At 59.3% G+C, this 12,377-nt stretch overlaps 1 protein-coding gene across 10 annotated transcripts in view; it reads right to left on the bottom strand.

Annotated features, from left to right (window-relative positions):
• Positions 1 to 12,377, bottom strand: part of MYO9A (myosin IXA) — an 85,081-nt gene that overhangs the window by 4,070 nt on the left and 68,634 nt on the right. For 6 of the 10 annotated variants that reach the window (XM_072981843.2, XM_072981844.2, XM_072981849.2 and 3 more), the window contains 15 exons: positions 11,956 to 12,113; positions 11,212 to 11,420; positions 10,174 to 10,290; positions 8,889 to 9,077; positions 8,286 to 8,333; positions 7,434 to 7,545; positions 6,605 to 6,666; positions 5,835 to 6,027; positions 5,398 to 5,526; positions 4,558 to 4,663; positions 3,679 to 3,810; positions 3,080 to 3,203; positions 2,085 to 2,138; positions 507 to 709; positions 36 to 178 (listed from right to left, as the gene is read on the bottom strand). In XM_072981843.2, the coding sequence (XP_072837944.2) occupies positions 36 to 178; positions 507 to 709; positions 2,085 to 2,138; positions 3,080 to 3,203; positions 3,679 to 3,810; positions 4,558 to 4,663; positions 5,398 to 5,526; positions 5,835 to 6,027; positions 6,605 to 6,666; positions 7,434 to 7,545; positions 8,286 to 8,333; positions 8,889 to 9,077; positions 10,174 to 10,290; positions 11,212 to 11,420; positions 11,956 to 12,113 (1,979 nt within the window). Of the gene's footprint in view, positions 1 to 35; positions 179 to 506; positions 710 to 2,084; positions 2,139 to 3,079; positions 3,204 to 3,678; positions 3,811 to 4,557; positions 4,684 to 5,397; positions 5,527 to 5,834; positions 6,028 to 6,604; positions 6,667 to 7,433; positions 7,546 to 8,285; positions 8,334 to 8,888; positions 9,078 to 10,173; positions 10,291 to 11,211; positions 11,421 to 11,955; positions 12,114 to 12,377 lie in introns of those variants that run through there. The other 4 variants (XM_072981845.2, XM_072981850.2, XM_072981846.2 and 1 more) reach the window with 3 other exon arrangements.

Here is a 12,377-nt window from a genome sequence, read left to right as displayed (position 1 = left end):
TCGCGACCAAGGCAGGAAACGCGGCGTTGACTTGCCTGATCGGTCTGAGACGGTGCCTTCCGAGTCAAAGTTGAGGTTCTCAGAGCTGTCGGCCGTGCCGATTGAAGCCTCCGACTCCAGAGTCTCGTCGTCCGAGGCCCGTGGCTCCAGTGCCAGCATCTCAAAAGTTAACTCTTCCCTGAAGGACAAAAGCAAAAAACAAACACGTATGAACAGCAGGAGAGAAACCAGCAGAATGGTGTACTTGGGCCACCCAGGAGGGAGGGAGGAGGAATCCGGGCACAACGCAATGGTCAGGAACTAACGGGCACGTTGGAAAAACGGACCCAAAGACCCGCAGCCGAGGAGGTGCAGTCGGGAGGGACTCCAGGGAGGTTTCACGCCCAGGCCCACCCCAGGGCAGAGCATCCGGCTCTGAGGCTTGTCTGAGGCTGGCTGGGGATGAGAAGACGAGGCTCCGCCGTGCTGAAGCCCCCCCCCCCTCGCCCTTCCCTGCCCCGACTCACTTCTCCTTCTGCAGGCTCTCAATCTGCTCGGTCAACACCCTCTCCTCCTGTTGCATGGCGGCCTGCTGCTGCTCAGTCACCTCCGCCTCCGGGGCTCCCTCGCCGCTCGGGGCCTCTTCGGGGGCGTCGGACAAGGACGGCAGCCGAGTGGCAGCCGGCGACGTGGGGCCCGGGTGGGTTCCTCGGCGGACACGCCCTTTGCCCTGTGGGAACCGCAGTGCCAAGAAAGGGCATGAGGACGGGTCAGCAGCTGGAGAAGTGGAACGCACCGCCTGGGCGCAAGGGCACAAGACTGGCAGGGCAGGGCAAGACCCATGGAGTCTCCGAGCGGCTCTCACAGCCCTGGGGCCACGGAAACACCACTTTCAATGACGTCAGACGCGGAGGACGTGCCTCGACAGATTCCCCACTTGAGCCAGTGAGGGCTCCAAGCGCAAGGGGGCGAAGCGGGCACACCCGTCCTGCCGCCTCAGCCCCCCAACCTTCTGGGCCTCACAGGAGGAGGCAAAAGACCCCCCTTCCCACCCATGCTGTCCAGCCCCTGCAGTTCCCACCAGGCCCCCGTAAGCCCCTCCCGACTCTCTCCCCCAGTGCAGCTGGGGTCTTGGACCCCCCCCACCAGTCGGAGCAGACCGTCTGTGAGGAGGGAAGGAGGCTTCTCCTCCTCTGACAGAGGCAGCGGAGGGGCCAGGGGCAAGCGAGGAGCGCAGCCGCCTCTGGGTTCATCTGCTGCCACCCCAGCTTCAAACCCTGGAGTGCGGCTGCTCGGTCAGTGTCAAACAGACTGAGGGAGAGGAAAGAGTCAGGGGGATCCCTGGGAGACCAGAAGGGGGTCAAGAGAGGAAAGAGCTCGGCAGAAGTGCATTTTTGGTCTGTCCCAAGTAACCATGAGCTAAAAAGAGAGGGTGGTATAACAGAGGAAGAAGAGGTAATAAGGGGCAAGAAGACAGAGCAGTAGGAAAAGAGGAAGAGCAGACAGGAGATGGACTGACTCAATAAAGGAAACCACAGCCCTGAGTCTGCAAGACCTCAGCAGAGCTTTTAAGCACAGGACCTTTTGGGGGCCACAAACAAGTATGGTTGGTTGCCTGCAGGTGGAAGCACGTTGACCACAGCACCTCAGGGCCGCAGGCAAAGGGCCGGGAGGGGGGGGAAAGCAGAAGGAGACCCACCCCAGGGAGCCGCAGGCCGGCCTCCAGAGCTCCGGGGGGGGGGGTGCGCCCTCTCTCTGCAGGCTTCTCTGGGCCTCTGGAGCCGCCGGGGGGGGGGGCCTGCTGTCAGCAGCAGCCCAGCCCCTCCCGCGAGGACAGAGGAGTGCCAGGAGCCGCCACGGCCACCAGGCTCAGCCCACTCCCAGGCCCCTTCTTGCTCTTCCTCCCCCGCCCAACCCCCCACCCTTGGGGGAAATGGCCTTGGGCGACTCCCCGCGGGTGGCTCTTCTCCTGCGGAGTAAGGGAGGAATGCGCGCGCACGCACACACACGCACGCACACATGAGTGATGGCTTGTGGCATGGAGCATGCAGAAGCACTGGAATGGCTGGCAGAGGGTCATGGCGCAAAGCCCTCCAGATACATACCGGGATTGAGCTGCGGGTTATGCTCATAAATCTAACGGCAATTAGTACAGGCTTCTGGATTAGAGAGGACAGCAAAAGGAAAGGCGCAGGTTAGAGTAGGTGTTGCCGAGGCTCTTCCCAAACGGCTGCGGGGGGGGGGCGGCCGGGGAAGCCAGCCGCGCGGGGCTGAGGCGGGGAGGGAGCACCCATGAGCAACAAGCGGCAGGGGCTGCACGGGAGAAGCCAAGGCACGCCAGAGCCCCCCCCCCCCCCCGCTGGCTGCACGGCCTGGAGGCACAGCCTGGGGCCGCCAGGAGGGACCCCAAGCGGTTCGCATGCTGCCCAAGCCCCGAGTGACCCACAGCGGCTTCACCCAGGTGGGTGGGCGGGCGTAGAGGGCGGGTGGGTGTAAGCCTAGCGGCGTTAAATGAGGGCCTGAGGGCCTGGGGGCATTCGGTGTGTGTGGGGGGGGACTGGTTACAAGAGGGCTGGCTCAAGGAGGAAGGAAGGCCAGTCGCACATACAGAAGCTAAAGCGTCTTCGGTTCTCTACAGCTGATGCCCCAAGAAGCTGGAATGGAAAGAAAGCGTCCCTCCTTCCCCTCCCCTCCTTGTAAAGATGACACACAGACTCCCTCCTCGGCCAGCCTTTGGCTTCTGTGCTGGCCCTGTTGAGGCGACCGGGATTTGAGAGGGGAAAAGGGCCGGGAGGAAAGGGAGGAGCAGAAGCCGAGAGGGGGAAGGAGAGCGGTCCCGAATCGATCAGCTGACGTGCAAGTCGGGTGCAAGCGGGGTCCCCCTGAACAACTTGGATCCTGGAAGAGCCCCTCGCAAGTGAAGGGCACTCGCCCGTCTCTCTCAGGAGGAGCCCCAAGGCGGCCGCAGCAGCTGCAGCCGCTCACAGGGGCTGCTGAGCCGTGGCGGTGTGTGTGTGTGTGTGTTGCGGCAGGGCTGGATCCTGCACACCTGCCCTTGTGTCGTGGTGGTGGCGGGGCCCCGGGCGGCCCTGACCCTTACCATGGACCTGCGAATCAGCGACAGGCGGCTCTTGGCTTTGTTCTCTGCAAACTCCAGGCTGCTGATGTCCTTGAGGCGAGCCCGGTATTTGTTCATCTGCTCGGCCACAACCAGCTCCACGCAGCTGGGGAGAGAAAACGGTCCAGGAGAAGACGTGTGATGGAGGCCAGGCAGGTTGGGATGATGGAGGGGGGCCCTGCGTGTTCTGAGAAATGGGAGCCCTCAGCCCTGCCAGATGGCGGGCATTTTAGGGCGGGGCGGGGGGGGCCCTCTGCGCTGCCAGATTGCACCTGCCTCATGAATTCGCCATCCCCACCCCACCCTTTCGGCTCCTCCCAGAGGAAAAAAAACACCTGCGCTTCCCCTTTCCTGCCTTGTCCAGACTCCGTGCCTTTTATGGAGACACCAAGGCTGATGGAAAGATGGCAACATCAGAATTTGGGCCCACATTTCAGGATGACTTGAAGCGTTTCAGGGACAGCCTGTGCAAGGGCTTCGGTGCTGGTGCTGGTGCTGGGGAGACGAGACGCCGGGGGGGGGGCTCAACGCCGACGGGGCCTGGGAGGGGGCGGCTGGGAGGCGCCGCTGGCGGCTCTCACCTGATGGTTTTGCTGACGTCCTGGGCGCTCTGCAGAGGGTCGGTGGTGTCTGGGCAGCGGAGGATGCAGGGGGCAAAGACGATGGCCAGCGCATTCGCCGACATCCGGTTGGTCTCCTCTTGCAAGGCAATCCTAAGCAGGGCCCCAAAAAGAACAGCTGTGGCATCTGGAGGGTTTTATGGAGGAGGGGGGGCGTCGAGGGTGCCTGAAGTCCCAGACAGGAACCAAGGCATGGGGATGTCGGCTAGAGAAGGGAAACCTCAGCGTGTCGGGGCTGACGGAGATGGGAAAGTCTGCAAGGACAGCTTGCCTCCTTGGCCGGGAGAGAAGCATTTTCTCTGCAGGGGAAGCGAGACCCATTTGCCCTCCGGGTTTCACCCCACCTCTTCCACCTCCGAGGACAGAAGGGACGCAGACAAGGAAGGGCGAGTTTCACTGGTCTCCCAGGCACATCATCCGAGGAACTCAGCCACTGCAGCCCTGCTGGGACAGGTATGCTCACCTGGGCCAGACTGCGTCCCTGTGGCCATCTGCAGGCCCTGGGAACTTTACACTATGGGCCGTGCCTGTCCCTTGGAAGGACTGGCTCCTCGGGGGTGCCTCTGAGCCGGAGCGTCCCTCAGGAGACGATGACGCTCAGGACGTGCTTTCTAAAGCAATCAGCACAAGGAGGCGTCTGCCTGCCATATCATCTGTCTGCTGCACAAACCCACCAGCTTCTGGTGGGGGCATTGGGGGTGTGTGTCACAAGGTGGCCTCAGAGAGAAGCTGCATGGATATTAAGAAAGAGGCCGACAGCAGGAGCAGCTTTCATTAAGGAAAAGTAGATGGTGGTGATGGAGGGAGGGAATGAAACCCCTATGGCTTGACTGCAGGTACCTGACAAGGTGGAAGATCAGGCGCTCCAAGGTATGGAGGTGGGTGCGGGAAAGCTGGTCGATGACCGAGTAGACCCCATGGATGGCCTCCTTCCTCTCTTGCAAGCCTGCAGAAGAGTGCACTTCACTGAATTAAAAAAGAAAGGAATCTTCCTGTACCTGATGTCGGCCTGGATTTTTTAATGAAGCAAAGTTCTCTTCAAATTCACAGTCAAGAGCCCAATAAGGCCATTTAAAAATACCCTGACATCCTCCTCCAGCTTCGCCTGTAAAGGGTGGCTGATGAAGCAGCCCCTAAAAGTCAGCCTCAGGTGTGCCTTCCGGAGAGAGGAAGGTTCAGCGTGACGAGAGGCCCCGGAGCTCCCCGTGTGTGTGTGGGGGGTCCAGGGCCTTTCCCTTCCCCAGGGTTCTCCTGGCGATCACGCGGACACTCGAGGAAAGACAGGGTTTCTTTTTAAGGCCCTCTATTAAACGCCAGCCATTTGGCTGGTGTCTGAAGTCGGCACTAACATGAGGGTGCCCGTACCTCCTCGCCCTCGCTGGGAGGATGCTTCCTGCGCCAACCCAAAACCCTGGACGGCCGCCAACAAAGTGAAAAGAGTCACTGCGGGAACCTAGTCTCAGACTGACAACCGTCTGCCAGACCCTCTCCCAGGTCGTCTGAAGACAGGCACAGGAGGGCAAACTGCAGATGGGGCCAACTCCCCCCACTTTGTTCCCTGCATGAAGGGAGGTACCCTCTTTCACCAGGCTGGCTGGCCCTCCCTCCTTCCTTTGGTGCAAAACGCCACGAGCGAGTCCTCCCGGCGTGCCTATCGTCAGGCGCCAGGCCCTTCCTTACCCATCGCTCGCAGAAACTCTTCATAAAGCTCAAAGGTCATCAGAGGGTTGGGGAGATCCCTCAGCCACTGTTTGAAGACACTGGCAATGACATGGATGTTGTAGTCGTCAAGATTCACACTCTCAATATCTGAGGAACAGAGAGAATGGAGGCGAAGACTTAGCGCTGGAAGAATGAATTAGGAAATACGGTGTTTCAGGTCTTAGTGGGCAAAGGCTGGCTGATCCAAAGGGGAATTTCCATCCTGAAATTAGATGACCAAACGCCAGAAAGACATGGCACAGGGAGGGTAAATGGCTCGTCTTGCCATTTGCCCAGCCACCCATCTCTCCAGCTCCACCGTGATTTCTGGCCAAGGCTGGGGCTGAGCAAATCTGGATCTGTGCGGCCTGAACATCCGAAGGGAAGTGTGCCTTTCCTCTGGGCCGGCTTCTCACCTGTGTCGAGCCCCTGACGCAGCTCTTTGATCTTATTCGTCGACCCGGATTTCCGGTAAATGCCTTCTGTGTACAAGGCGTGCATTTCGATATAGCTGGTCAGCTTCTCAAACACTAACGGGACCGTTCGCTCTTCGTTGGTCAGTCGGGAGAGCTCAACCCCAAACTGCCGGGAGGAGAGCTCAGGATCATACTGGAGGAAGAGAAAGAGAAGCTTCTCAGCGTCTCGAGAGGCAGCGGAGCTCTGCAGCAGGCGAGCGTCGCCCTGTGTTACGAGGGAGGCTGCCAACAGACTCAAGGGAAGTGACTGGCTTCAGGCCATCCCGGCCCCCAGGGCCTTGCCCCCCCCCCCCGAGAGCGCTCCTGCCTTCTCTTCCTCCCTCCTCTTTGCCAGACAGAACGACAGCAAGGTCAGAGTCTCGGGAGGACTTTCATTTAGGGATACTCATGACCATCGGTCAGTAAAAAGCTAGAAAACCAAAGGCCGGCTCCTCTTTCACTGCACCGGAGCAAAGGAAGGAAGCCGTTTCAAAGTGGGCGTGACAGGAATCATTTTCTGAACTAGAATAATATTGCTGATGAAGAGATGGAATTAACTACGCAGTGGCTTCCGAATGAAACCTCTGGGTTTTGGCTGCCAACTAGTGGCCTTCCAGACAACGAGAGAAGCCTCCCTGGCTGCAGACGTCTGGGGACCGGATTCCGTCAGGGAGGGAGGGAGGGAGGGAAGGAGGGCACGCGCGGGGGGGGGAGGGAGGAAGAGCACCTACCTTTTTAGAGCACTTGGTGGTGATCTTCAGACAGCACTTCCGGTGGCAGGCGTACTTGCAGACTGGAAGGAGAGAGGAAGGAGCACTCTGCACACTCGGATGGGGGGAGGCTGAGGTAGCTTTCCAGAGGGCAGCCTGGCCCTTGGGAAGCGCCGCTTCCCACGCTTTCGGCCGGGTCCCCGCTCTGCCCCAAGGAGGCAGATTCACACGGCCAAAAGGCAGGGGATGGCCTTGATCAATGGGGTCCCAAACCTGCCCTGGCTGACGGGAGGCAGAGGCTGCGGAGGAGGCAGGCTCTCCTCAAGGGGTGGCTGGTGGGAAGGGAAAGGAGACAGCGTCCCCATCCCGCCTTGCCTGTTCTGTAATGTCTTTCAACATTACGAAGCCAGGCCACCGTGAAGGACTTCAAATCCCCACCACCGCCACCGCTACCAATTGGCCCGCTGCCCCGTGGACTTCCCCGATGGCAGCCAAGTCCACAGCAGCCAGCCCTAAACTCCTCCTTCCCAGGGATCAGGCGGGTGGGGTTGGTGCAGGTCGGCAGAAAGAGGCACCCAGCCCGAATGGAGGACTGGGGAAAAGAAGCCCCCCTGCAAGGAGGGCGTGCTGGCGCGCTCGCTGCCTGGTCCACACCTGCCATTTCAAAGACTCTCAAAGGGGCAGGGCCGGACATGGCCCCTTTTGCCCTCGCCGTGCATCCGGGAGCGCCAGAAGGGAAGAGAAGGGAGCGAGGGAAGGCGAGTTTTCAAAGGACGAAAGGGAGATGAGCAGGAAGGACGGAGGGGAAGCGACCGCCAAGCCCTCGGGCGGGCGAACGGTCCACACTTACGCTTGCACACAGAGGCTCTGTCCATGATCCAGATCAGGGAGGAGCAGAACTCGCAGTAGGTGGGGATGCTGTACTGGGTGGCCTTGAAAATGTGGCCGTTGCGCTCTTCGACCTGCCGAGGAGCCCAAGGGGAGACAAAAGCAGTGGAGACGTTGGGGGGACTGGAGCGTGTCCTCTTCTGCTCCAAAGCAACATGGGGGGGGATTCGAGAGCCCTTCTCGACAGCCGCCCAAGCCCCGTGCGGGGGGGGGGGGAGGCCCTGAGGGGCTTTCTGGGCCACTCTGGCTCCCTGGAGCTCAACAAACCCAAGCACTGCATTGGGAGGTGCCAAGTTCTTTTTACCACCCAGGGTGTGTGGGGGGGGAAACACCTCCTCCTCCTCCTCCTCCTCCAGCAGCCAGACTCGTCAGGAGCCAGCAAAAACTCAGGCCCAGGGAGTCAGCCACGGGCCAGAACCCAGGCAGAGTCTTCTTGCCGAGACTGTCAGGACAAGGGGCTGCCACCAGGAGCAGGAAGAGCTGAGCTGCTGCCACCGGGACAGAGAGCGCGAGAGCGCAGCGGGGGGGGGGGCAAGGGGTTGTCAGCCAGCCCTCAGGCAATCCTAGGGCTGGGCTGGTATTCCAAAGAGCCCGAGGGGTCGGCTGCCAACACGAACAGTCCACGGGCAGCAAAAGGCACATATGCCAAGATAAATCTCCATTTTTAGTGGCAGGTGTTTCTCCTGGGACTCAGAAGGCCAGGAGCACCAACCCTCCTAAAGAGGAGACCTTTCAAGCTTGCACACAATTCTCACAGTAAGGCACGAGGGTTCATTCAAGCTTAACAATGGAAAGAGGAACTATTTTCGCTTACGACATCTGCTTCCTTCTTTCTTCTCTTCTTTCTTTCTGGTTTGGTCACCTAAAAAGTACAAGGAACCCAAATGAAGAGGTCAGCCGTCCGGAATCTCTCTCTCTCCTCCTCCCTCCTTTGCCTTTCCTTCTGCGACTTCTCCTCCTCCTCCATGCCACACCAGAGGCATCTTGGCTGTCTCACGCAGCACCCCCTTCTATCCCCAACCCCTGCCCCCACGTCCTCTCCCTCTGGTCCTTCGCCACACCAATAATATCATCTCTCTAATGCTGCTCCCTCAGTGGGAGGGCTGCGGGTGCCGCCCCGGCTAAATGCTTGGGGCTGTCGCCGAGACCACCACTGAGGTTGTTCAGCAGACGCCAAGGACTCTGACGGAGGGACCGGTGCCTGAAAGAGCAAACTAGCTCCTGACAGGTCCTTGTTAGTGTAGACTCTACGAGAGCATAACAGAGAACTCCAGGGAGAGCCAGGAACACGGCACGTGCCCCCAGCGATGCAGCAAGAGGGCCTTCCTCCAAAGAAAGCTTTCAGAGGCAGGAAGACAAAAACAAGAGGGCCGTTCTTCCAGCAGCCTCCTTCCGGCCGAGAGTCAGACGGGCTCACCTTGGAGGCCATATAATCCAGAGGCATGTGTTCCGTCATGTATTCGTCCAGGAACACTTTGAAGGTGTTGACCCAGACCCGCACAGGGGATTCGCTCCAGTCCCTCTGCTCCAGCTTCATCGTCTTCTCCAGGATCTGCTCAAACAGGGCGTGCAGGTCTTTGTAGCGAATGCTCTTCCCATCTCCCATCTACAAAACCAGAGAGAAAGGGAAAGGAACGCCGGCTTCCATTTCAACTGCCCATTTCATGCCGCTTTTCAAAGAGAGGCTCGCAAAGCTGTCGACAAGGCCGTAGGAGAAAGAACTATTTATTTATTTATTTATTTATTTATTTATTTATTTATTTATTTATTTATTTATTTATTTATTTATTTATTTATTTGATTTATATCCTGCCCATCTAGTAGATTCTACCACTCTGGAGAACTAGTCAGAATAGACATGAAAGCCGAAGCGCCAGGTAAGAGAAGCAGCAGTCAATTTCCGGAAGGACCCACGGGCCAAAGAGCTCCGTGGCCTCTTCTGCGTGGAGGTTTAATGGGTGGCGGTGGGGGATTTGGGGGCAAAGAGGAGGTTCTGAGAAACAAAGAGGAGAAAACACTGGGCTCAGAATGACAACACGGGTCAAGGGGGGGGAGTATTTCACAGCTGGATCTGAAGATCAGTGTGGGATTGCTTCCCTGTAAAAATGGACTGCAGGAGCCCTGCCTTCCTCCCCCCCCCCACCAGACACTGTGACCCAGTTTACAAGACCAGCATAGTTGGACTGCAATGAAGCATCTTGTCCTGTATTTCTGGGAGAGTCAAACCCCTGCAGGGCTATATTCTTTTCTCGTTTTAAAAGGACCAGCATTTCTAGGCTATTATAGAATGGAAGGAAAATGATCATAACAACTGTGTGCTGCCAAGTTGGTTCTGGCCTCTGGTGACCCTTTTCAGGGCTTCGCAGGCCCAAAGTCCTCAGACGTGGTCTCCCCTTGCCTTCCCCAGGGGTGTGTGTGTGCGTGTGTGTACCCTGGGCCTGTGTAGCTTGCACAGGAATCGGCTCCCGGCCACATACCCAACTCACTGAGCTCACGGGAAGGAACACAACAGATTCCCAGTGATGGGGAAGCCGCCAGAAAGAAGCCCCCAGCTCTTTTCTATCAAAGCCAGCGGACCACCAAGGGCAGGCCGTCCCATGGCGGTGGTGGTGGTGGTGGGGACAGGACCCGAAGCTGCTGCTGCTGCCAGGGGTCCCCTCGGCAGTTCTGAAGTTCAAAACAAGAGTCGCGCTGCAACGTACGGCCAAAGCAGAAGAGTAGAAGCTGAAGATATTCTGCCGGAATTCTTTCAAGGCTTTTTTAAAGACGACGTCCACCACGGTGTCCTTCTTGCAATCCTCGCTGTCCAGATCGTTCATCTGTGAATGGCAAGGTGAGGTCTGTGATCTTTCCGCTGTAAATCTTTCACAACCATTCTGGCCCCCGGAGGAGATGATCCGCTCTGTTCCACCGCCAGTCACAACACAAGGCAAGGCTGCCCGTGAGGCATCAGGGAGGGAGGCAGGCGGGCTTCCCTTCTCTAGGGGCAGCGAGCAGGTTCTGAGGCTACCATGGGGTGGGGGTGGGGGTGGGAGGCTAAGCATGGCAACGTGAATCCCCCTCTAAGGGAGGACCAGCCTGCAGCCGCCACCCTTGGGGGAGACCCCCTGGCCCCTACCCCAGTCTTGAGCCCCGGCTGCATGTGGCATGTCCCCCCACCCCCCAAAGCAGCAGCAGGGGACAGGCCGTGTGGGCCCCCCTTGGTGTGTTCTTAGACTCAAAGCAGGCTGTCCCCATATCCTCCTGCTTGGGTGGGTTGATCATATCCCAGCAACGAAGGTCACCATTTATTGAGGCAAGGAAGGAAAGGCAAAGCACCCTCACCCTGAGCCACTCGTGGGAGCCCCTTCAGCCCAACCCTTTCAGGCCCCCCAAGGACCGGCCCGAGTCCTTCGCCATCACGTGCTTGAGGAACCTGTGGCCCGACAGGGCTTGGGCTGCTGACCGGGAGATCCCATGTGGCTCTCTGGTGTGCTGACCTCTCTCTGTGCGGGGGGGGGGGGGGGGGGGGCTGGATCGGGACTTGAAGAGTTTTGAGGGCTCAAATCCCCGCTTGGCCCGGAAACTCACGGGGTCAGTTCACGTGGGCCCGTCCCCCTCTCTCGGGAGGATCCCCCACTCCGCAGCTGCGTCCATAGAGCAGAGGGGAAGGCGGGGGGGGGGGGAGGCCTGCGCACGGTCTTGACCTGCCCGCAGGAAAGCCAAGAAAGGTAGCAAGAGAACGGCCAAGCTCGCCTTGCCTTTCTCAAGAGGAACTCGTCCATGCTCTTCAAGTCGCTGGCGCTGGTGATGATCTGCAGGGCGTCGTTCTGCCACCGAGCCGGTTCCATCGCGACGCTGCTGATTTTGAGGCTGCGCTTCCGCTTCACCTTGGGAGAAGGCTCCTGGTTTTCCTTACATTCCCTCCGGTGGAGGCCGGACAGCTCGGGGCTCCCGGGAGGAGTGAGTTCTGGAGGGGCAAGGAGACCGCCGGGGCTCAGGGGAGAACTTGGCCCGGTGGGAGCGGCCCCGGCCTGCCCTGTGCTGGCCACCCCTTGCCCCACTCCCTGCCCTGCCTCGCCCCGCCCCGCCCCGCCCAGGGGCTTTGGGTGCCCATCCTGCCGCCCTCTCGTTTCCTCCGAGTCCCGTTCCGCTTCCCTTTGCCACTTGGTAGGACTACAGAAACACGCTCTTCTCTGGCAAGACGTCTGATGGAACTTTGTCAGTGCTGTCCCGTATTTGTTCTGCTTCAGCCCCCCCCCCCCCGCCCAACACACACACACCGTGACTCCTCTCTGAAAAGACGATGCCACAGAAAGGGTTTCATGTGGCACTCCCATCCCGGAAGGCCTGGACTGACCCCTGAGTTTTCTCTCTCTGCTTCATGCAAGAGCACCACCGTTTCTTAGGATGTTCAAACCCCCCACACCTCCCCCCGGAAATCTGCAGATCCTTTAACCCTGCCAGGTTCCCAGGCCACCTCCCCCCTTCCCGACACACTTTACCTTCTTCAAGCTGCAGACTGGAGACGTCTCTTCCGGGAGCTGCCTGGTTGGGAGGCAACTCCAGCAGTTCCAACGGGGTGGAAAGCTTCTCCCGGCTTGCTTTCTTCTCCCACTGCCTCCCCTTCCCCCAAAATTTCATCCTGGCTCTTTGAGACCTGCTGAAGGACAAGCAGGAAGAGAAGAGGCCCCCTGAGAATGCATCCCCTTTCATCCCAAGCCTCCCGGCTGCTCTGCACCCTTTCTCTTCTGGATCTAGACCAGCTAGTTCTCCCCGTCGTGACCAGGAATGAAGAGGGCAACCTGTGGGGCAAATGGGGGGGGGGAATCCAGCCCTACTCCAGATCCAGGCAGCCCCGTGCTGTTTTTAGGAACGAGAAGGGGGTCTGAGGCAGTCCTCCAAAACTGGGAGCATGGGGCACTCA

This window comes from Pogona vitticeps, chromosome 12 (assembly GCF_051106095.1).
Source record: "Pogona vitticeps strain Pit_001003342236 chromosome 12, PviZW2.1, whole genome shotgun sequence".
NCBI lineage: Eukaryota > Metazoa > Chordata > Lepidosauria > Squamata > Agamidae > Pogona > Pogona vitticeps.
The sequence above is the reverse complement of the archived record's forward strand: the minus strand, read 5'-3'. Positions and strand labels throughout refer to the sequence as shown.